At 37.4% G+C, this 25,534-nt stretch overlaps 1 protein-coding gene across 1 annotated transcript; it reads right to left on the reverse strand.

The window, feature by feature from the left end:
* Positions 1 to 541: 541 nt before the first annotated feature.
* LOC121453777 (cytochrome P450 2C25-like) lies at positions 542 to 25,534 on the reverse strand. Its single transcript, XM_041660686.1, has 9 exons — positions 25,334 to 25,534; positions 24,128 to 24,290; positions 23,519 to 23,668; positions 16,502 to 16,662; positions 12,782 to 12,958; positions 8,350 to 8,491; positions 5,087 to 5,274; positions 2,004 to 2,145; positions 542 to 1,062 (listed from the first exon to the last, which is right to left on the reverse strand). Exons 1-9 carry the CDS (start codon positions 25,499 to 25,501, stop codon positions 881 to 883), a joined length of 1,473 nt encoding a protein of 490 aa, XP_041516620.1. The 5' UTR covers positions 25,502 to 25,534; the 3' UTR covers positions 542 to 880.

Genomic DNA, 25,534 nt, shown 5'->3' on the forward strand with positions numbered 1-25,534 from the left:
ATTTGTTTCAAATACAAAACTTCTAGTGAGTCAAAGTGATGCTCAGCCAAAGAGTCTTGGTACCATCTTCCTCTTCATACTCTGTATTTCTTGTATGTATGTGGTTATGTGGATGTGTGCATAATCAAGTGCCTATATGTAAGAGAATGTCTATACATATATATGTGGGTATATTATAATAAATAAAATATATTTATTATATATATACATATGTGGATGTTAGAAGTGAACCGTGTGTTGTTTCTCAGAGCTGACAAGTTTGTTTTCAGAGGCAGGGTATAACACTTGGGAACAAGGGTCACTAATTAGGCTGGATTGGATGTCTAGCAAGCTCCCAGGATCTCTTGTTCTGTTTACACAGTGTTGGTACAACAAGAACATATTACTATGTATTCAGGTTTCATTGGCATAGGTAAGTCAATGAAATATCTCTCTAGCACTCATTCCTATATGCATTATGCTTCATGATATGTGGACCAGCATGATGTGTTGGGAACTCTATTTTATTTCACTTCTTACCTAAACGGTAAGCAAGTCAAAGTACAGGTGCACAAATCAAACTTATTTATTACTGAAAACATACAGAAAAAGAATGACCATGGAGTCTCTTATTACATTATTTGCAGTGAAGTTCTATTTTAGTTAAAGACTAGATACACATTGGCAAAAGGAATAATAACACAGTAGCAGAGAATAGAATATAGCAATATATTTCTATTGTGATTCCACAAGTTGCAAAATAGTTAACAGGTGTTTCCTGGATCATGACAGAATGAGATTACATGAGAGGAGGGAAGGATATCTTGTTCAAGATGGGGAAGGAGGTCTAGAGGAGAATTACAGAAAACAATATGGCTTGGGCTGGGCAATCTGCTCTTCTTTAGACAGGAATAAAGCAAAGCTGGAATTGGGGTGGCACAGTGGCAAATCCATTGACCACTGGGGTTGTATCAATATCCTCAGTATTAACCAGCGATTTCAGCTTAAAGTTCTGTAAAATGGTGGTGATGAATAGAAACAGCTCCATTCGTGCCAGGCCCTCTCCTGCACAAATCCGTTTTCCTAGGGGGGATAAAATCAAAGATTACTATATTCATTTTCAAATTTGAGAATCACTGCATTTGTAACTGAGACAATAAATAAAGGGTAAGTTTTAGGTGGATGGATAGATGTTTGGCTGCATGAAAGAAAAATTAATTCAGCAAATAGAAAAATGTGGAACAGAATTGTTTATTAGTTAACCTATACTATTAAGAAATACATTGTTCAAAAATACTTTTTAACTAGTTATAGTTATTCACATCTGTAATCAAGCTGCCTAGGAGACTGAGGAGGAATTTTGTGTTAACACAAATAACTCTCTGATCTCTTCATGAAATTCTATTAATGATAAGTGATTTCTTCTTATGATTCTCCACAACCCATGAATTTTGAGGCAACTAGGGAATCATTTGGTAGAATGGTGTTCCATTTTTTGCACTAAGATATCAAGTTGGAAAGATAAATGTGCTGATATCCCCAGTAACCCAGAGATCTGGGAGTCTTTCTCATTGGCCTACTTTAACTGAAATTTAAGAAACATTATTCATTTGTGTGTTTACCAAGTGCACTTGGGGTGTTTCAGTAATTTTTGGTATTTTTGGAGACTTGTAATTACATAGTTGAGTATGGAGCTGAGTGACACAGCAAAGAAGACCTGAATGTAAATTATGACATCTGCATTTTCACGGTGAGTAAAGTGTAAATGGCCTTTGCTTTCTTTGGTATTTCTGTGATGTAGCTAAAGGAAGAATACAAACACACTGTACTCCAGCTTTCTGAGTTTTGAACAGTGGATTAACAATTAAAGCCTCACTTTCATAGCCTGACAGAGAAGAAATCTCTGTATCATGACACACATAAATACGAAAGTCATACTCCTGATCTTTGGCCATTAGGGAGCCACTAGATAAGTCACGACAGATCCTCATGTCCCTTCATCCATGGAAATGAATTTCTATTACCTGTTGAAAAAGGCATGAAGTAGTCACTTTTCCTAAAGTTTCCATTCTTATCTAGAAAGTGGCCAGGGTCAAATATCTCTGGGTTGGGGAATTCCTTGCTGTCATTCAGCACTGATGTCAGTGATGTTATTACCGTTGTTCCCTGTAACAACACACAGAAACAAATAAAGTTAAAAGAAATCATAGAGCTTAAAAAATCAGGAAAATATCCGGGTTCACCTTCTGCTCCATAGTTGGGATGAAGTACAAAGAACAGTGGGACATTTCAACAGGCAGAACAGTAAGCAGCAGGGAGGAAGTCAGTCACAGTGTTGTAGCTGATGTGACTTCAATGATGTTCACATGAGTACTTGGACTAAAATATCTGAGTTTCTTCTCCCTTTCCTTTAGATTGAACTCATGCTTCACTGAACACTAACTGCTCCAGTTCATCACATATGTCTACATACCCTTCATGTGAATCAGGTTATAAGTAGAAAAATTCATTGAGTATTTTGAACAGAATAGTAGACCATTCATTAAGTACAAAAAGGAAGATTTAGAAAGACAAATACCACTCCTTTTTCTCTCACTTACAGAATCTATCTTTGTATTTATATTATAAGAAAAAAATGCAGTGCTATGTGCAGAACTATATGTGTTCAGTCTTGTATATAATCTGTCTATGTGAATGTACAAACATAAATATAGAAATGCATACATATATATGCATAAATATATATGTGTGTGTCAGAAATGCAAGATGAGGACTATTTGGGAGAAAAAAAGAGGAATGGAATGGGGAGAAGAGGGAGACAATAAAATAAAACAAAGTATGATGAAGGTAAGATGATCTGGTGACAGCTAAATCAATGAAACTTCTGAAGACACAGAAATTGCAGGGAGCTGGTGCAGGCAAGTTCTCTTTAACTAGTAGAAAAACTAACCTCATATCATTTCAAACTTTCTAGAAATGTGGTCTACAAATCTTTTTCAAGGCTGCCAACACATATTAGAAAGCAGTTTATACAAATATGTCTAAACTTTTAAAACTAAAAAGACCATTAATGATATATGTAAATTATGTGAAAATTAAGTTCTAGTATCAATAGGCATTGAACATTGATATGAATGATATTCATAATCATTTGTTTACATGTTGCCTGTGACTGCTTCTCTGCTACAAGAGAGTTTCTGAAGGGGCAGCACAATCTTCTTGGCCTAGAAAGGCTAAAATCTGCCAGAATATGGCAAAGATCATTGGTTCCTTCTTATCCTATTTGTTTTGATGAGATCAGTAGCTCTATTTTCATCTAAAAAAAATCATTATCCTATTTCTCAGAATGTACAATCAACTTGGTTGTTTCATAAAGTAGAACAATAGAATATTCTACTTGACTACATCACAAAGAAACCTGTCGTGTCATGAACCTGAAGGAGAGGGATGATGGAGTATAAGTTTAGCTGATACAACACTCACCTCAAACTAGGCTTTAAGCCCAAGGAAGATATGAGTAAATGTGCCATTCCTATTTTGACCTTTGTTATACTTATTAGTTAGTTAGCTCTAAGTATGTAAACTTAACCAAATTCTGTACGTTAACCACAGACCTCAGAAGTCTTACCTTGAGAATGTCCCTTAGCCAAACAGATAGACTAACCCATATACTAAGTCTGTTATCATACAGAAAACCTACTGCCAATTGGATTATTAAGTTCTGTCATCAGCACATGATGTTAGTAACTGGAACCTTACCAGTATCATTTTGACCCATTCCACCCTCCCTCAAAAAAGAAGAATCCCAGGAGAGACCAATGTCATGCTTTATGAATAAAATTATTCCAATAAAATTCTACATTTTTCAGATGCAATTTGTGATATCTTCAAAATAGCACTAATTTGCCACAGAAATAAGTACAAACATAATAACATCATGAATCAATTTAAACTAATATTAAGGCAAAAGCTTGGTTTTAATATAAAAATAGAATAGAACAAAATTGAGGAAGAAAAACTATGAAGAGAATTTTCTTAAACTGGAAGTCATGAGCAATGTGTAGTGGCGAAATCCATTATAAATATGTGTTTATACCATATACAGTCAGTGATCAAAAGTATTAAATACATAGAACCATAAAATGGGCATAAAGAACAATTTTAAAAATAATATAAAAATTTTTGTGAATAAAATTCATCTGAAAGTGAACATCTATGTTCCTGGGACATACTCAAACATAATTGGCTCCACAGTAAAGTATCTCATAAATCATTAAATAAATCAGATCAAAATTTTTCATCTGATCTACACAACTATCAGTGTATCTTAGGACTTCAAAATCGATAAAGAGATATTAAAGTCATTATTCTTCATCCTTATCAGAAATAAGACAAGAAATGTTACTTGCAAACAGTTTTGTTCATCACCATCCTGCAATTCATCGTACTGAAGATAAACTAAGAACACAGGAATATGAAAAGTATATAGAAAAGTATTAGCTCACATAACACCTTCAATTTAACATACATCTACAGAAATGTTATTAGAAATAATAAAACTCATATGTTCAGATAAGATTAAGACCATCAGAATGATTATATAAATTGATTCTATTGAGCTAATGGAAAGAAAATCAGAATTGGCACTAAAGAGATAATAACAGAAAGATACTCACCATTTAGGAGACCTTTGAAATGTTTACAGACTACATCAATGAAAAGAAACAGAGCAGAGGAATAAATATCACAAATAATTGATTGAATGCCATAACTTTATTGATGAGTTGAAGAATGCAGCATATCAATTCTTTCCAATTTGGATATTTTTTTTTCTCATAATGATAAAAAGTCAGAAAAGACTTTTGGAAAATTGACAGAATGTGGACCTTCAAACAGAGATGCTTAACCTTTGCCGAACAGTATTCGGAAGAGAGCAAATGTGGAAGTGTCATTACCAGTTCTAGCTGCACCTGCGGTAGAGCTGCCCCTCTCACCGTGAAGCAGTAGAAGCCATCAGCAGCACCAGATAACTCAGAGGACTGTAACAACACTGTGAACCTGTGAGCATCAAGAGCACAGAGGTGCAGCAGAGAAGAGACAAGCTCACCTTGGGGATGATGTAGTTCCTGAATTTAATGTCACAGGTCACTGCATGGGGCACGTTGATGGGGATGAGGCTGATGAATCTCTGGACCTCATGAATCATGGCATCTGTATAGGGCATGTGGCTCCTGTCCTGCATGCAGGGGCTGCGGTTTCTGCCAACCACACGGTGAATCTCTTCCTGGACTTTAGCTATATGGTCACAGTGACAAAAGAGGAAATAGGAGAAAAGTAACATTTTTGGCACAATGTCAGGCCATAGACAGCATAATGCAGGTGTTCCAAAATAAGTGTAAATGTGCATTTTCATTCATGGATAAAAGTATTTATATATATATATTTATACAGAAATTCTGTGTTGTGTATTTATATCACTATCCTCTACAGATATTATGATAGATCAGGATATTTTTATTATTTAGTAGCTGTAACAGCAAATAAAGCATAAGTAATTAAGAACATCAAATAAAACAATATAATTCTTCAAAATACTTTAGTCTATGGTAAAGGACATTAGAAGTCAGATGCTAAATTTGTGCCTAAATACAATATTCTCTTACAATCACATTCTATTGTATATATATATATATATATATATATATTTATGAATATGTGTGTGTTGGATGTGTCCAATTTGAAAGATTCTTCATGTTTGTTCCCACACTTGAATATTCACACAGAAACTGTATTAATTACAACACTGGCCAACAGCTTAGGTGTATTCCTAGATAGGTTTACATCTTAAATTAACCATGTTCTATTAATCTGTATTTCACCATGAGGTTGTGGCCTACCAGTAAGGTTCAAGCATCTTTCTCCTTCAGTGATTTATGGCATTTGCCTGACTCTGCCTTCTTTCTTTCTCTATCTCTACTTGGATTTCCTTCCTTCTATATTTTGACATGTCATAGGCCACGTAGCCTATTTGGTAATAAAACATATTCGCAGCATACAGAGGGGAAATCCAACATCATACTATTTCTTATATTCCCACATAACACAACTATTATGACAATCAGATATCGGAAATGAAATTTCAGCTACATCTCATCATCTACATAAACAAATACAAGCTAAACACACCACACATACACTCTTCTCCTTTCCCCTCACTTCATGAAAAATAGCATATTGGAACCTCATAAAACTAAAAAGTTTCTTCATGGAAAAAAACACCATCATTAGAACTAAATGGCAGGTTATAGAGTGGGAAAATATTTTTAGCAACCACACATTCAATAGAGGGCTAAGATCCAAAATATATAAAGAATTCAAACAATGAGATATCAAGAAAACAAATAACCCGGTTAATAAATGGGGTACATGATGGAGGAAGGTCATTGGCCAATAAAGAAACTGCTTGGCCCTGTGGGTGGAGTAAACAGAACAAAATGCTGGGAGGAAGAGGAAGTGAGGTCAGAGTCTCGACAGCTCTCCTCACGGGAGCAGACGCCTCAGAGAGACGCCATGCCCCAGCTCCCAGGCAGACGCACACTATGAAGCTCCGACCCAGGATGGACATAGGCTAGAATCTTCCTGGAAAGACCGGTTCTCACAGATTATTAGAGATGGGTTGATCGGGATGTGAGAATTAGCCTGTAAGTGCTAGAGCTAAAGGGCCAAGCAGTGCTTAAAAGAATACAGTGTCTGTGTAATTATTTTGGGGCATAAGCTAGCCGAGCAGGCGGCCGGGGTGCTGGGAACGCAGCCCCGCCGCCCCCATTACTACAGGTACATATCTAAGCAAAGAATTCTCAAAGATGAAATTCAAATTATGAGAGGCTCTTAGAAAGATGTTCAAAAGCCTTAGTCATCAGGGAAATGCATATCAAAACTACTTTGAGGTTTCACCTTACAACCATCAGAATGCTGAAAATCAATTTTTGAAAAAGTGACAACTCATGAGAGCAAAGACATAAGAATCCAGCTGATCTTGAGAAGAATTCTGGTCTAGTCTCAATGGGAAAAGTTTATGTGTGACTCAGGTACTTCCCTGAAGGGTGCCATGTTTCTACTCACTTCTGAAAACACCATGAGTCTGTGTCTTGGATGGGTGCTTTCAATCCATTGTGTAAATATGTGGAAAATATTTTCTATTATATTGGTAAAATAAGGGGCATTGATTTATTCCTTTTGTCTGGATGAGTAACCCCACTGCTCATATACATGGAGCAAGGCAGGGAAAGGGATCTGAGATATAGAATTTTGGGACTCAAACGCTACCAGCCTCTGCTTTCATTCCTATGCATTGTTCATTCCCTGCCAGTCATCAGTGTATCAGGTAAAGAGCTTCTTACCCTTAGCTTCTTGTAAGAATTTTATTTTCCTGGAGGGTTGTGATATGATGAATGGGAATGGGAATGGAATCTCAGCAAGTCCAGCATCCTATATTCAACTTTGTTCTCTTCTTAATCTGCTATTGCTTTGGAACCAGAATCTTTACATGTCTATAGATACAGAGTCACAGCTTGTGTGTCTTACTACATGCATGTTCATCTAACATTAATGTTTCAACATCATCTTTCCTGTTCTACATTTTTCTTATCCCTCATAATAATGTTTCATAAATTTGGTGAAGTCTTCTTGGCTGCTTGTTGATATCTTTTCCTATGCAAAAAATATGATACATGGTTGTGCTTTTATCATGTATTGGGCACAGAAGGGAGAGTGTGCTTTCTATCTGCTGTACCACTGAATCTGTTTTAAAATACAATGCAAAAGAAAACACTATTGGTAGAATGGAAAAGATAATTTTTCAACAAAAGTTTAAGGAAACGGACTTCTGAATTGACAAAATTTCTGAATCTACATTTTCCCACATCGATCAAAATATCATTCTAGAGAATCTAAATATTTTGGAAACTTCTCAGAATGTACATCATCCCAGCCAGACTCAATAAAGTCTAGGATTTTTACTTAGGCTTCAGTGAGGAGAGTTTTCTTTTCTCCATCCCAAAGTTAGATTCATCAGAATGAGAGAAAGAAACTAAAAGATTTTTGTTGACCTAAAAACATAACTTGAGAATAAAAGGACATGTATCCACAGGACAATAAATACTCTTCATGCCTATTTCAGTTTACCCTCCAGAAATCTCAGACACTGACCAGAATTTGATTGTTTTTCTTGAAGTTTTTTCTCTTAGTCATCTGTTTATTACAGTGAATGTGAATGACTGAGACTTCTGTAATAAAAACAACACCCAGGGCACTAGCAGAGTCTTTCCAGCATCTTATAAGAACACTGTGGGTCACCACCTGTGTCCTCACCTGTGACATCTGGGTGCTTCAGCAGGAGCAGTAAAGCATATCTCAGTGTTGTGCTTGTTGTCTCTGTCCCAGCAGCAAACAGGTCAAACACAGTCGTTGCCAGATTTTCAAGTGTAAATTCCGATTGTTGATTGTGGCTTGCCTAAGAATAATTTGATGGAATAAACTAATAAATTCTTTATCATAACATCTGATAACAATGACTCTACAGTTTCATACAAATTTATGTATTTATTACAGAAAGTGTAAAATTTAAAGTATAACTCCATAACATTCATTCTCAATGGTTATTCTAACTGTATGGAAGTTTATTGAGTTGTATAGATTTTTGGGTCTAGTTAACTTGGCATAATGTTTTATTTATGTACCAGATTTTTAATAATAAGACTTCAACAAAAATTTACTTTATTTTGTTGCCAACAAAGATACTTGAATGTAGAGTAGAGAAGAAATTCACAAATAATTTCAAAGACTGTGGCACAGATTTTCATGAATTTCAATTTTACCCTAAATTCCCGACTAGCCTAACTCTTGCAATGATGTGATTATCTGAACTTAAATGTATACAGTTTTGTACTTTGATGCCTTAAAAACATAAATGAAACATTTTATTCATTATGTATTCTGTTCTCTCAAAACTGTAAGAGGAAGACTGTTTCATAGGTCTAATTTGAGAATATACAAGTAGATACATAAAATTGAAGGTGTGTGTTCTCAATTTGGTAAAGAACAGTGGAAGACATTTGACTCCAGCTCTAAGAATTTGCTATTAAACTAAGATGGGTCTGTAATAAGATTCTTTGTGCTTGAATTAAATAAGCCTATTCTATCTTAACGCATTAATAACTAAATTTTCTTTTATATTTAAAAAGTAACATATCCTTGCATGTGTTTCCCACAATTTCTACCAATCAATCCATTGAAGAGTTCTAGACTGATTATCTCAGCTATTTTGAGAAACACAGCAGGAAACAAACACAAATATACTGGTGTCTTTTCATATGCTGATATTCTTTGGATATAAGCTCAGATTGCGAAGCTCTCTCAGGTTTTATGTGGATGCAGTTGCCCATGTGGATGCTATTCTGTTGCCTGAGGTTTCTGTCCTGCCCAGTTCCCACAACCATTTATCCCCAAAGAAAATCACACAGAGGTCTACATATGTTATAAACTGATTGGCCTATTAGCTCAGGCTTCATATTAGCTCCTATAACTAATATTAGCCCATTAATCTTATCTATGTTAGCCACATGGCTTGGCACCTTTTTTGGCAGGGCAGGTCACATCTTCCTTCTTCAGTGTCTGGGCAGACTGGAGAGGAATGGGTTTTTGCTTCTCAGAATTCTCCTGTTCTCATTGTCCCACCTCTACTTAGTGTCTGGTAGTTCAGCCTATACTTTCTGCCTGGCTACTGGCCAATCAGTGTTTATTTAAAGCATAATTGACAGAATACAGAATTGTCCCACACCAAGACCCACCTTGTTACATAAGACCCATATCTGCCACTGTTAAGTGTCTAAGAATTGGTGGGATATATTACTCTAATATACTAGTGGGAAAAGTGTTAAAATAATAGCTAATGACCTACTACTATATTCATAGAGCAGAAATCTGACATTTTTGATCAGACAAACTTCTCCTTGCAGAAGATGTAAATCAATACAGAGACATCCAACTGTTCAATGTACAGAGAGAATGAAGCATTGTGTCCTGATCACCCCTAAATCATAATATACTCCTCCCCAGAAAGTTTAAGGATCTTTGTGGAAGAGGGGGGAGAAATATAAGAAACTTGTGTGATCAGTAACATCAAGGAATTAGTGTTTTCTGGACACAAAAAAACAAATGAACATGAGAACTTAGAACGACTGTGACAGCATGCCCCAAAACTGTGTAGGCTCCATCAGATAAAAGCACAACACAAAGTAGGGGTAGAAAATATGAAACCCCAATTCTAGCTGATTAGTTCCTGGCAAGGGGGAGTCAATTTCCTACAATAATATGGCTCTTTGTTGCTTGATTGCATGACAGGCTTGAGGCTAGATGAAAAACAGACATTGGACTTAATGCTGAAAAAGTGAAAAAAAGATAACACAAAGTTTGGTAACAAGAGTTAAGAGGATGGTGAGGAGGGCAATGAAAGTTGAGGAATATGTTCAAATTACATCTCCTGAAATTCTCAGAGAATTAATAAAAATTTTGCAAAAAGTAAAACAAATGTATCAAACATAAAATAATTATTTAAAAATGTTATTGCAGAACTACAGTATTGAAAGGAATGAAGTATTGACACACAAATCAATATCAATACCAATAAAGCATTGATAGCAAAGAGTTAACCTAAACAACTACAGCCAATATTTTAAAACTGAGTTCCAAGACTAAAGGAAGTCTAAAGGAAGAGTCTTTATCAGATGATGACAGAACAACAGAATACCTACATGAAAGAAGGATGCTAGAAGTGAAAAAAAAACATAGACCAAGGATGGGCCTCATTTCTTACGATTTGTACTCACAAATTACAGAACATAATATCAAAACCCAGATAAACGAGACTTTGTCCACAACAAAATGCTAATGCATCAGGTCATAACTGAGAATGTACAAATGATTACCTACAGAATGGAACTATGTTTCCATGTTATTTATGTGGAAATGTTTCTATCTAGATATATACATAATTCCATAGCTCCACACAGTAAACAGTCCAATGGGCAAAAATATTAGAATTAAAAATCCTCTGAAGACATGAAAAGGCAAAACAGCACATTAAAAGATGTCTATTTTCAATGTTTGTGAAGGAGATATAAATCTAATCAGTCTTGAAGTACTACTTCATACTAACTGAATTATTGTTAATATTTGTTGTTACTTATTGTTAAATTTTAAAATTACAACCTCTGTCAGCTATTTGGAAAATAGGGGATCTCATAGATATGAAATACTGTATTAATGTGAATTTTTAAACAGTTTCTCAAAAAAGAAAACCATAAAGTTATTATCATTAGACTCAGAAATATAGTCAAAGGAAATGATGTCAACATATGTTAATATAGAGAGAGCTTAGAGAAGCCTCAGGCAGAAATAACACAAATATCCGTCAATGAAGAATAAGTGCATTGTGCTATTAATGCATGAAAATGAGGTTTGCTACAAAAAAGGAGAAAGTACTAAAACAAGATGAACTTAGACAAATGTCCAAGATTTCATTCAAGTGCAAGAAAACAGAAGTTAAATGCCACATATACTGAGTCCGTTTAGGTGATCCATTCATTGCATGGAAGTCTATACACACAGAAACCACACTAACAACTGCTAAAGATGATCTGAAGGGAAAGGAGTGATCAGTAGTGGTGTGGTGTGTTTTATCATGGTAAGTGATTGCTTTCCAACGAAAAGGTGCCAGAAGTTGAAGTGCTTTGTAACCACATATGGTACCAACATAATGTAAGTGAAACATGGCTACAGTCCTGAGATACCTCTTTACACTCAGTGGACTCTTTCTATAAGCTATATCTTACAAACTAGCCAGTCAATGATGGTGCATGCTTTTAATCTCAGCACTTGGGAAGCAGAGACAGGCTGATCTCAGTGAGTTTGAGGACAGCCAGGCCTACAAATCAAGTTCCAGGACAGCCAGGACTGTTACACAGAGAAACCCTATCTCTAAAAGTCAGATAAAAGGCAAAAAAAAAAAAAGGAAAAGTAGTCTAGCAAAAAATCCAGCAACATTGAGTCACTCAGATGCCAGGTTACTAAGTATTACTACATATAAGACCAGTGGAGTAGAATCAATGCCCAGAACCAACCCCAATAATCTAGACCCAACTGGATTTTTCAGTTTCAAGAAAATTCAATGGAAAATTACCTTTTCAATAAACTACACAATGCCAATGCAGTTCATGCTGTCAGGATACCAATCCTTAACCCCTTTTTGTGAAAATTAACTTGAACTGTACTCAAAGCTTCATTCTTCCATACACCTTCTCTTCCCACCACATACCTCTCTTATATCACTCAGTCCTTCTGAAACTAACTCCTGTATCTATCCTTTTAAAATAACAATGTGGCCAAATCTATTTTAACTCACTGGACATGCAGCAATTCTTGCCACACAACATGCACATCTATGGTGCCACTATTCACACTGCCACGATAGTTGGTTATTTTCTACTTAATTAGAATTATTCCCATCTTACCTGCCCTTTGTATTGCTGTTCTCAGCTACAATTTTTAAAGAATAGAGACAATGTGTTATAGTTAACAAATTCCCTCTATATTATCAATATCCATATGGTGCATCCCAACACATAATAAATACTAAAACAGTTTTTCAAATGATACTGATTTAAACCATCTCTGACAAACATTTCAGTGTTCAACAAACCACAACACTCTCAGACAATAAAATAAATTTATATTAATATTTTACCTGCTTTAGTTTAATCAGGTAATAATCAATAAAGTCCCGAGGGTTTGCAACATTCAATGATTCCTGGTGCTCTTTTATTCTTTCCAAAAGGTAATTTCTGATATACTCAGCATTTTTTAATGCTGTGTGATGACTTCCTGGACAATAGTCAATTAGTGAAGGGAAATTATTGCAGACCTACAAAATCAGAGAGAGAAATATTTTGTTGAGATGAATTGTTTTACTTTTAGTCATGTATGTGGTGTGCATATGGTATGTATGCATACATACATGTGTGTGCCGTGTATGTGTGGGTACACTGGAGGCCAAAAATATCAGATCACCTTAAGCTAGTGGTTTTGGACCATCTAACATGAGTGATGAAAATTGGACTTAGGGCCTTTGGAAGATCAGCATACACTCTTTACCACTGACCTATTCCTCCAGTCCTTGCCAAAGAACTTTTTAAATGAGGAAATACATGTATCCATAATATATTGCAAGACCAACATGGTTTTATAGATTCAGAAATGAAGGAAAAATAGTGATCAACAAAAGGAAGAGGTGTTTTATTTCATACATATAGCAATTCTCTGTAGTAATAGAAAGAACTGGGGTGGGAGGGAATTCCTGCCCCATTGATGAAAGATCATGATCAAGTTTCAATATTCATGAATCCTTCTTTAATATAATGATTATTTGTGAAAATTGACTGATGGCTTAAACCACTTATTCTCTACAAGTCTGAAGTATGACATGATGCAAATAGTTGTCGTTTACACTTTTTAGATGACGGCTGTATTGAAAAGAGTTGGGCAACTTGATTTATATTGTAATGTAGCAATGCATATTTAACTCTTATCCACTAGACTATGACATGGAATAAATCATTAGAAGTAGGTGGAACTCCAAGAGTCTTTGAAAGCAAAAGTGTGGCATAGCCTTTAGGGGTTTCTCTATGATCACAGGTACTCTTTCTTTACTTGCTTCTTACTTACTTTTGTGTCCTTCACACCATGCATCTCCATCCCATTCACCTTCATATCAACACACATCCTCCCTCAGTCCTTAAACTCCTCCCCTCCCAAAGTAAAATAGAATAAAATTTAAAAGTAAAAAGAAAAGAGAAAAGTTTTATCATGGAAACTGTATTGTGACAAAGTGAGTCAGGCAGTACACCCTTTTATCTATTTATCATTGTTTGGCAAGCGTTCATTGCAAAGAGTCATTGACTGCATCGGGGAATCTGCTTTCTGCTACACTATCAATACTGGGCCCTTACTGGGAGTCTTAGATATTCTGTCACTGCTCTGCACCATGAAGACCTTGAAGCCCTGGTTCTGCAGGACCAGCTCCTCCACATGCTCCAACAGTTCACAGAGCTGTGGGCTGTGTTCCCACCCAGCTCCTGCATGGCTAGCTTTATACCCAAAATAACAACACAAAAGTTGTATTCTTTTAAACACTGCCTGGCCCATTATCTCTAGCCTCTTACTGGCTAAGTCTCACATCTTGACTAACCCATTTCTAATAATCTGTGTAGAATCACGAGGTGGTGGTTTACCAGGAAAGATTCAGCATGTCTGACCTGGCAGCGGCTCCATGATGGCTGGCTCACTGCCTTCTTTCTCCCAGCATTCTGTTCTGTCTACTCCGCCTATCTAAGCTGCTGTTATATCAAAAGCCAAGGTAGTTTCTTTATTAACCGATAAAAGTAACACATAGAAAAATGACCCTCCTCCATCATCACTCTTTATAATAAGGAGCTGCTTTCATACCCTCAGAGTTGGCTCTCACATACCTACATCATCAGGGCAAGATCGACTGTGTTACCCAGGCTACATGAAGGGGCCACTCTTCCAAGAGTTGCAGCTGATAAAGAGCAGGGATAACTCTCCTAATATTATGAGATTAGGATCAGCCCTGCAACCTGCCACAGGTTACAAGGGAGGGTAAGCAATCTTTCCTACACCCATACCATCATAAGAAGATGAGGGGAGGGACCAGATCTCACATACTCACATTATCTAGGTTGGTTCACCTGCAGCCCTGTACCACAATCAATACGTTCAATAGAGTCAACTCTGCTTTACTACCTATGAAGGTGCAGGACCAGCTTTCCAAGGAACTGAAGCTGTTAAGGAGGAGGATCAGCTCACCCATACACCACAGGTAGCAGTGGCAAGGGGAGGAGGATATCTTTCCCTAGACCTTACCACTACATTGCAGATTAGTGGGTGTGGCCAGCTATTCCACTCTCACAACCTCAGGGCCAGCTCACCTGTGCCGCTGTAAACAGGGTTCACTCAACTGTGCTGCCCAGGCTAGAAGCAGGGCCTGCTTTAATGAGTGATGCGGGTGGTAAGGAGGAGGGTCAGCTCACTCATGTGCCTCCAGCAGTGAAAGGATAATGATGAAGGGGACATCTCTCCTCCAACCATACCACCCCTGACAGATGAGTAATGGGGCCGGTTCTCTCACACTCAGAACTTCAGGGATGACTTGCCCATACCCCTGTAAACAATGTCATCTCTGCTGTGTTGATCAAGCAACCTACTGGCTCCACTCTCTTGAGTTCTGCAGCTGGTGGGGACAAAAAACAAACTCTCCAATCTTATGACATCCTGGACAGCTCTCCCATCTGCCAGAGTCAGTGGGCAGCGTCTCTCCCCAATCCATGCTACCACAGGCAGATGAGAGGCAGTTAGGGTAAGATCTGTCAAGCTCAACTTTGTAGGCCTGGCTCACCCATGCCCCTATCAACGGGACCTGATCCACTGTGCTCCCACGAGGAGGAACAGGACCCATTCTCCCTAGTGTTTTGGTGAGTGAGTGACAGCATCAACCCTGTACAGCTGTTTCCTCTTTGCCTAAGGTGGTTTCAGGAGGTGTGGACATCAACACAGATCAAGGTTGCAGCAGATCCATGTACCCAGACATGAACCCTGGCAGCAGCCATGCTCCAGAGAACACCAAGTTTAACCCTGGTTAGAAAACCAAGTCACCCACCGCAGCCCACTCCTAACTATCTCATCTTTTCAGATGTGCCTCTCTCCACAGTACATGAACTGTTCTTTCTGTCTCTCCCATACCACACCATACATTTGCTCACCATAGTAGTGCCTGACTGCCTGGTGCCTTGATTTACTGGGCAGCCTGGATCACAGCCATTCTTGGGGAGAGTTCAGGAGACGCCAGTTCAGTCTAGGACAATTCTGAGATGTGTGTGAGCTGTGGGCCGCATGGCATTAAACCACTCATCTTCCCATTTCTACATGTCTGTTTGTTAACTAGGATTCCAGCAGACATATCAAACCATTGAAACTACTCAGTGTTTCTTGGCAGATATCATTGCCATAAATATTCTTTTGCCCTTAAGGGACTATTCCTTCTAAACTAAAATATTCCTGCCTAGTAATATGATAAAATGTGTTTAATAGTCAACTGGCCACAGTTGACTTCCAGATGTGAATGCAATACTTTATACAAAGAATTTTCTAGATATCAAGTGGAAAACCAAGAGATACGAAACTAGCAGCCTTGAACCAATCTGGAAACTGTCATTCAGTTTTGCTATTTGTATAACAAAGGATTTAGACCTGCGTTCCAGATATTCTTTCCATAATACGTTATTCAAAACTGTGTTGCCTAGTCACCTCACTTCTTGGTACATATTGAATTTGATCTTTGAGAATGAAAGACCAAAAATATCTTTTCAGGAGGAAAAGATCTTGACTTCACCTGCATCCAGGGGGAGCTCAGAATCTTTACGTTCTCATTTAATTTTTCCATCAAGTTAAGAAAATTCTGATCTTTATAATCAAAACGATTCTGGAAAACAGTAAAGCAGATAACATTGCAGGGAGCACAGCTCAAGATGAACGTAGGATCACAGGGTGAACCTGAAGAAACAATTGGAAAAAATAACATTAAAATTGACAAAGAAGATGTTTTGTTTTGTTAATAGGTAAAGAGTCATTAGAAGTTGTAAACCATATCCTATTTATAATTTTCCTAACAGCAAAGCAGTCATAATATGTAGAATCAATGTATCACTTTAATCTTAAATTTGTTAAGATAGTTGAAGAACAGACGATATCTGATATAGCAATTAAACTATCCAGTACTTGAAAGAAAACAAAAGATTTTACAAACCTGAAATTTCTAGTATTTGGAATAGAATTGTTTCTTACTGGAATACCTAATGATCCTATATCACTAAGATGCAAATAAAATATTTTACACCTGAAATATCTGAAGCCACAGTGAGTAAACCAAAGAAGCAAGCAATGATCCAAGGAAGGAAGAACCTCACTGCAGGTGAGTTCTGGTATTAGAAGAAAAAAATGTGGGGAGAATTCTTCCTTGTTACTTGAGAATAATGTGTAATTTCAAGAACAGCCACTTCCATGTGGATTTGTTTGCATTACTAAATAGAATGAAAACTTTCTTATTACAGTTAAATTCCAAGAGGGAAAACAATATGAGGGCAGTAATAGAAACTTCCCTTTTCTCATTTCATCATTTAAAACAATGCATTTTCTCCAGAGGAAGTAAAAGTAGTACTTAAAAAGAAGACACATAGTATAAGAAGGTCAGTGCTAGACAGAGAGCTGTGCATTCGAAGTAATTTCTGCTGTTTTAGAGGACCAAAGTTCAGTAAGTTCTGAGCAGCCTCCCAGTGGCTCATAACTTTCTATAACCCCAGTTTCAGGGAAATAGGATACAATTTTCTTACTTCTGTGGCACCAGGTACACTAGTGGTGCACACATGTATATGCAGGCAAATATTTATATAAATAAAATAAAAATCTTTTTTATTAAAACAAAGAGTCCCAGGGAAGGATGCAATCAAAAAAATGGGAATGGGGTGACCAGAAAGGTGATGGTAGGAAGGTGTGTTTGAAACACATGTTACACTCCTATGAAATACCTACATGAAACACACACTATATACAGCATTAGCAACAATAACGTTTATTTTTTTAAAGATGTAAATGATGATTATGTTCAAACTCTACACAGCATATTTGAGAAACAGTGTAGTTTCTAGATTTGTAAACATCTCACAAAATCATCATTATTAAATTGCTGTTGATGTAATGCTTAAAATTTGAAAAATCATAATGAAATTTCTTTTTTATACTTATTTTTATTTGTGTGCATGAATTCACAGGTGTGTGTTTGTCTGCGTGTGTGTGTGTGTGTGTGTGTGTGTGTGTGTGTGTTATATCTGTGGAGTCTAGGAGAGCATGTCAGATAACTTGGAGCTGCCTTACACTGGCACTTGGAACCCATTGCTGCTTCTTTTAAGGAGCATTTTCTTTCAAGTGATAAACCACCTCTTCAGCTCTCAGAACAGTTTCTTCTGATGTCTTTTCTATAGTGAATTGATTTTGAAAAATGATAAACACTTTACTGGTGTGGGAGAATTGTCTGTATTCTGTCAATCATGTTTTAAATAAATGCTGGTTGGCCAGGCAGGAAATATAGGCAGTAAAACCAGACATGAAGTAGAGGTGATGCAAGGAGAACAGGAGAATTCTGGGAAAGAAAAAGTTGATTCCTCCCAGTCCTGTGCAGAGCACCGAGGAAGCAGGATGTGACCTGCCAGCTGAAAAAAGTACCAAGCCATATGGCAAACATAGATCAAAATAATGGGCTAATATAAGTCATAAGAGCAAATAAGAAGCCTGAGCTAATGGGCCAATAAGTTTTATAACTTATGGAGACCTCTCTGTGATTTTCTTTGGGGCAAAAAAGCTGTGGGAATTGGGCAGGACAGAAAACCCCAACAAGCAGGCCTCTTCATGTCACAGAATGGCCCCCATGTGGATAACTGCATCCACAGATAGCCTGGAAAAACTTGGGAAAGACTAGAGTAAAACATTTCAGATTTCAGCCATAGCAGGAAAAAAAGCTGCTCTGTTTTAAAATGCCAGCTTTCTGAGCCATTCTACCAGGGAAAACTGATTCTTTCAAGCAAGTGGTCCCAACTTTTGAGTGTTGTTTTATGGACACACTGTTGCAGCTTGCTTCCTGGCAAGGACCTTAAAAATTCCATAGAGTTTTGGCAAAAAAACAAACAAACAAACAAAAAACGTGGCTACAACCACTACCTCCATCATGAGGGGGTAATTTCATAAAGCTAAAGAATGGGCTGGATCTAGTAGTCAAAGCCATGGTTTTAATCTTCTCCATATTCCTTAGCAAATTAAAGACCCACACGGTCAGAAAAAGATAGATATACAGTAAAGAGTGATTCAAAGAGAAAGAAAACATCTAAATGGTTTACAGTGTGCTAAAATATATATACAGGCCAAAGGTTAAAGTTTTCCAAAGTAAAAAAGAAAGAAAGAAAGAAAGAAAGAAAGAAAGAAAGAAAGAAAGAAAGAGAATAGCTGGTTGTGGTGGCACACGCCGGTAGAATTTGCCTGGGAGGCAGACAGACAGATCTCTGTGAGTTCAAGGATAGCCTGGTTTACAGAGAGAGTTCCAGGACAAAGATACACAGAGAACTTGTCTCAAAAAGCCAAAAGTTAAAAGTAAAAATAAAAGAAATAGCCGGGTGGTGGTGGAGCACGCCTTTAATCCCAGCACTTGGGAGGCAGAGGCAGGCAGATCTCTGGGAGTTCGAGGCCAGCCTGGTCTACAAGAGCTAGTTCTGGGACAGGCACCAAAGCTACAAAGAAACCCTGTCTCGAAAAACCAAAAAAAAAAAAAAAGAAGAAGAAGAAATAGAGGTTAAAATAAAGCCCCACAAAGATGGAAAATACACAGATAATCTTGATACTGTATGCTATTATGCTCTCTTTAAATTGTTTGAATGCTGAGGAAGGAGCAACAGCTGCTAAAAGATATTTGCTTATAAATGCTGCTGAATTAATCCAAAATAGGTATTTTGAAAATACCTTAACTTCAAAATTGAAGTCAAAAGGTATGTTACTTTGGAGAAGAGATTTTGCTTTTTGTTTTCACAGAAAATGAGAGGCTCTGGATTTATTCAGAGTTAAGGAAATTCAGCTTTGATCAAGGAAGACCACCTGAGAAATCTCTGGCAGGAACAGATGGCCCAGATGTCTGAGTTCTACATCCAGAACAGATTCAAGACTACTCTCTGAGATGATCAAGACTCAAAGAATACTTCAGTCAAGACTTGATCATAACTTTAAATTTACTTTAGGTCCCCATGAAATTATCAGCACCCCCAACCAGCGGGAAGTAGCCTGGAAAATTACGTCGACATTCCCAAAAAATGGACTATGGATATTTTCCTTCGTTTTTCAAAGAGGGAGAAGTGGTGTGGGAGAATTGTCTGTATTCTGTCTATCATGTTTTAAATAAATGCTGATTGGCCAGACAGGAAGTATAGGTGAGAAAACCAGACAGGAAGTAGAGGTGATACAATGAGAACAGGAGAATTCTGAAAAGAAGGAAGTTGATTCCTCCCAGTCCTGCGCAGACCACCGAGAAAGAAGGATGTGACCTGTTCTGCTGAGAAAGGGACCGAGCCATGTGACTAACATAGATAAGAATAATGGGTTAATATAAGTTACAAGAGCCAATAAGAAGCCTGACCTAATGGGCCAATCAGTTAATAATCTTATGGAGTCCTCTGTGTGATTTTCTTTGGGGCTTGCTGGCTGAGGGGTACCGGGCAGGACAGAAACCCCAACAAGCAGGCCCCTCATGTTACACTTTACATTAAGTTTGATCTAAAATTTAAATCTATAGACCTCAAATAGGTATCCCATAAAAAAAACAGTATTCTAGATAAATTATTATACATTTGAATAACAGGAAACTCCTTAATATTCCTGTGCATGCACCAGGGTATGATGTTGCAATGAAGGAGCAGTGGCAGCAGGATGTGTTCCCACAGACCGGCTCCTGGCTGCCCACAAAATAACCACACACAAATTATATTAATTAAAACACTGCCTGACACATTATTTATAGCTTCTTATTGGCTGACTCTCACATCTTGATTCAACCCATTTCTATTAAACCTGTGTATCACCATGATTTTGTAGCTTACTAGGAAAGATTTAACATGTCTGACATGGCAGCTTCATGGCGGGCGGCTCTCTGCCTGCCTCCTTCCTCCCAGCATCCACTTCTGCTTTCCCTGCCTAAGTTTTGCCTATCAAAAGGCCAAGGCAGTTTTCTTTATTCAATCAATGAAAGCAACACATAGAAAGAAGACCCTCCTACACCATATGAAAACATGATTATATTCTATACTATCAGGGAATGATTGATTTAAGTCAAAAACAGTGAAGGATGAAAGAACTTTTCTCATGTGTATACATTTCATTCACAGATTAAATTGATTTTCAATCTTTGTTTTGTTTGGAAAAATAGCTTTTAAGTCCTTAGAAATCAGATTAAATTGATTTTTAGTCTTTGTTTTGTTTGGAAAAATAACTTTTAAGTCCTTAGAAATCAAATAGTTAATCTTATGTTTTCAGGTCAGAAACTTCTTAGGTAAGTAGCATTTATAGCAGTAGGAAAAGAAAAGTGATTCATTTTCTACAAACACACACAAAAGAAAAGGTGTACATGGACAGAAATGATTGGCAGAATTAAAGACAGAAATGGCAGGTTAGCAAAAGCAGTTCATGTTTAGTTTAAGACCTAATTTGATTAATAAATAATTTTCTTGTTTTCTCTTTGTGCATCTTGCAGATTTGTTCTGTAATTTGTTTAGATAGAATGTAATTCAAAACAGAAAGTGCCATGTAAAAGGAAATGATAAAGCTGTTTTGTTTTGATATTATTAAAATACTAATGTAAGAAATCTGACAGCCAGTAGCCTTTAAGCTAACCACCCACTTGATCATGATCTTTTATACTATTTATGCTGATGTAAAGCAAGGGTCCAGCCTCTTTTCTGATTGTGGGATTTGGTTGCTGTTTTCCATTCCAGCAGATAATTTGGGACTTGTGAGTATACCCCTTAATAAATAATCCTCTATTATTCTCAATCCTAGCTAGTGTGGGATTTCTTTTAAGCATCCATCTTTACCTGATTCCTACAAATGGGCACACTAACGTGGTGGACTAAATTCATATAAAACCTGAGATGACTTGGAAAGAAATTCTAGACACAAAATAACAAAGTTTAGCAGCATTTGTCTTTCAGCTGGTGGCTTGCCACAGTCCCTTAAGAGAGGTTTACCTGATTCAGCTATAGCAAAAGAAAAAAATCCATGCTATCTTGAAATCCCAGCTTTCTGGGTCATGCTCCAATGTGAACTCTGACTCTCTCAGACAGGAGATTCAGCTACAGAGCATTTGAATGGGGTTTGTGAGCCGACTGCTGCAACTTGACAACTTAATGGCAACTTGGACCAGCTATGTGCCTGGAAGAGGGGCAGTGTGTGACTCTGTTATTTCTAGAGATTTGGAAGTTGTTTGCAATGCACTTTTTGTTTACTTAGGTAATATCATATCTTTCTGTAGTCTTTGATGGAGTTGAAGAATTTGGAATTATAGTTATTCTAAGTTATGATAAAAGATAAAGTAGATATAAATATTGTAACTGTAATTCTTACTTGATACCTGTTTTGTTATATATAATTTTACTATGTTAAAACCTTCCTTTTTATTTAAACAGAAAAGGGGAAGTGGTGTGAGAGGTCCTTCCATCTGTGTGTTGCTCTTATTGGTTAAAGAATAAAGAATTGCTTTGAGCCTATGGCAAGGGAAAAACAGAACTAGTCAGGAAAACCTAGGCTGTATGCTGGAAGAAAGAAGGGCAGAGTCAAAGGAATGCCATGGAACCACCGCCAGAATCAGACATGCCAAAACTTTGCTGGTAAGCCACTGCCACATGGTGATACACAGATTAAGAGAGATGGAATAAATTAGGATGTCAGAGTTAGTCAATAAGAAGCTAAAGCTAATGGGCTAAGCAGTGATTTAAATATTATGGTTTCTGTGTGATTATTTCAGGTGTAAACTAGCCAGGTGGCCAAGAAGACTACTTTCTTTCTAGGAGGAGGAAGGTGGCAGAATAAGTGGCCAACCTCCCCCAACAAAGATACCAACATTGTACAGAGAGTTTTAGAAGTGTTTCATCATTTTCTATTTTACAAAATAATTTGAGGAGTATAGGTGATGGCTCCTTCTTAATAAATTTTTTCTTACAAAAAATCTTATATGTAAAGCCTGAATCATGTCAGGTGAATAGTAAATAAAGAGACAACACCAAGTAGGGTAGACAGAAAACTGGGGTGTATCTTAGTAGAGCAGGTGGGTGAAAATGATGAAAACACATTGTATAAATTTCTCAATGGGGCAAACGATTTTTAAAAAAAGGCAATACAATTTTAAGATCATGCTATAGTGGAAAAAATAATTGATAAAAATTCTATTACACTAGGCTAAGAAATGACAAGTGTAAATTACATCAGTGTTACCTAGGACTGTAACATTGGCCTAGAAGAATCCCTGTACTGCTCTGTTAATCTCCTTAAACCTCTGTAATCCAAGAAAATGAAAACAAATATCCTCTGATTGGGATCTGCCACTATTATCAATAGCAGTTATTCCGTGATGGAACGATCCACAAAGACAAAGTACACTTGTGCTGATGGAAATGCACAATTATTCAACTCAAAACAAAATTATCATGAAACCTATATTCATTGTTTCTGATTTAAAAAGAAAATTTTAGAATGGGTGTTATCAACATCACACACAAACACACACATACACCTTGACTAAGATGCAAATGCTGAAATCTACACTTACCATTGGTTTTCCTCAGTTCCTCCACAAGGCACTGTGCTTCCTCTTGAACACGGTCCTCAAGGTTCCTTTTGCCCATGCCCAAATTCCGCAGAGTTGTGAGAGTGAAGCGCCTTATCTCTTTCCATCTGTTTCCATTGCTAAAAACAATGCCTAAGAAATGGAAAAACAGGGTCTCTCCCTACTGCTTGCACTGGCTTTCAGAAATATATTCTCTTTAGAGGGATACCGTGCTCAGCCTGCATATAGTGGAGAGGGCCTTGGTCCTGCCTCAAAGCAATATGCTAGACTTATTGACTCCCCATGGGAAACCTTCACTCTCTGAGGAGTGGATAGGGGATGTGATGGAGGGGAAGGTGGAGGGAGCAGGAGAATGGGAGAAGTGGGAACTGGGATTGGTATGTAAAACAAGAAAAGATAGTTTTTTAAAAAGTTAAAATTAAAAAATGGTAAAACACTAGAAAAATATTCTAGGAATAAAAGAAAGATCTGATGGGTGGAAACCACAGAGAGGTCCAACCTGTACCTAAGGCAGAAGTCCCTCCCCTCCTTTCAGTCTTCACTTTCAACAGAAACACTGCACCCTTCATAAGAACATGCATAGTTACTTACCAAGGCCCTTATTAATTTTTTCAAATATTGGGAAGCTTCCTCTGCCAGCAAACTCCTCCCCGTGGTCAATCAGAGCCTCCTTCACTGCTTCATACCCGTGTAACACCACAGTGGGCTGCATGCCCAAGTACAGAGTGAACACAGGGCCATAGATTTTGGAGAACTGAAAACAGGAAAGAAAAATGGAAATGCTAGCAAAAAAGAAGTCATTTTAATCTCCATGGCGTCAACCTCATTCACACTGATAATATCACTCACTGTATTTTAATATTTTTAGTCAGGCAAAGCTCATTTTCAAATGGTTGTGAAGCCTATTTATATTGTATTATGGTGAATATCAGTTATTGGTCAACTACAGTGAAACATATAACAGCTTCTTACACAAAAATTACAATGAATTTCCATGCCAAAACATTCAGCAGGAGGCTGACCACCAGAACTTCATATAGGAAATATACATGCCTGCTGACTGCCCCCTCTGTCTCAGCGCCTGCCAACCCAAACCACCATCAAGCCTCCCATCTTTCCCATCATGTCCCAGTTCCCCAACTCAGGCAGTTTGAACAGAGGCCACTCCACTATGACGTACAGAAGTCCAGCCTACAGGTGTGGAGGCCTGTAGACCACAGGCCACTGCAGTCAGAAGACCAGAGAAGAAACAGAAACCAAGAAACAAAACACACATACTACTAAACTCAATTACTATATTTATAGCTTTAATATTATACATCAGATATCTGATGCCATACTTACAGGTTTAGAAAAAGAGAAGAGGACATCATATGGTACCTAAAAGGATCAAGAATAGTCAAGGCCCTCCTAAGGAGTAAAAATGCTGTTTGAGATATAACAATAACTGATACCAAATTATATTATAGAGTTATGTGATAGAAACTGTCTGCTACTCACAGAAACGAGGCATATGGACCAATGGAATAGGCAAAATGATGCAGCACTAAAGCAGCAATGTAAGGCCCACTTACTTTTGAAAGGTAAATTTGTAAGTCACCATGAATGATTCTATTGAGGAACAAGATTAGACATACTTGGTCAGCTATAAAAGTCATAAGGTACACAATGCTTTGCAAGAATTTTGACTTTGTGGTTATTTATAGCAATATTGCCTCAAATACTAGATTTTCATCTAAAGCAACTGTCAGTTTCTCTTCTTTGTCAAGGTGCTGGAGGAGCACAGAGAATACTTACATTGGTCAAGCACTGGCTGATGTCCTTCACATCTATTTGCAGGAAGTTGCCAAGAACTGGGAGAGGAGTGGGGCCAGGAGGAAGCTTCGCTCTCTCAGAGCTCTGTCTCCAGAGTGAGAGGAGAAGCAGACAGCAGAGGCTGAGCACCAGGACCACAACTGCATCCATGGAGATCCTTCTGCCTGGCACAGCTGTGCTCAG

The sequence above is a fragment of the Microtus oregoni genome, unplaced genomic scaffold, assembly GCF_018167655.1.
Source record: "Microtus oregoni isolate MIOR12 unplaced genomic scaffold, Mior012 000012F_ref0000307, whole genome shotgun sequence".
NCBI lineage: Eukaryota > Metazoa > Chordata > Mammalia > Rodentia > Cricetidae > Microtus > Microtus oregoni.

Coding starts and splice junctions, on each gene's coding strand:
- LOC121453777 (XM_041660686.1), bottom strand. CDS start 25,501: ATGGATGCAGTTGTGGTCCTGGTGCTCAGCCTCTGCTGTCTGCTTCTC. Junction 24,291..25,333: donor TCAGCCAGTGCTTGACCAAT/GTAAGTATTCTC, acceptor TCCTGTTTTCAG/TTCTCCAAAATCTATGGCCC. Junction 2,146..5,086: donor GGAACTACATCATCCCCAAG/GTGAGCTTGTCT, acceptor GTGTTGTTACAG/GGAACAACGGTAATAACATC.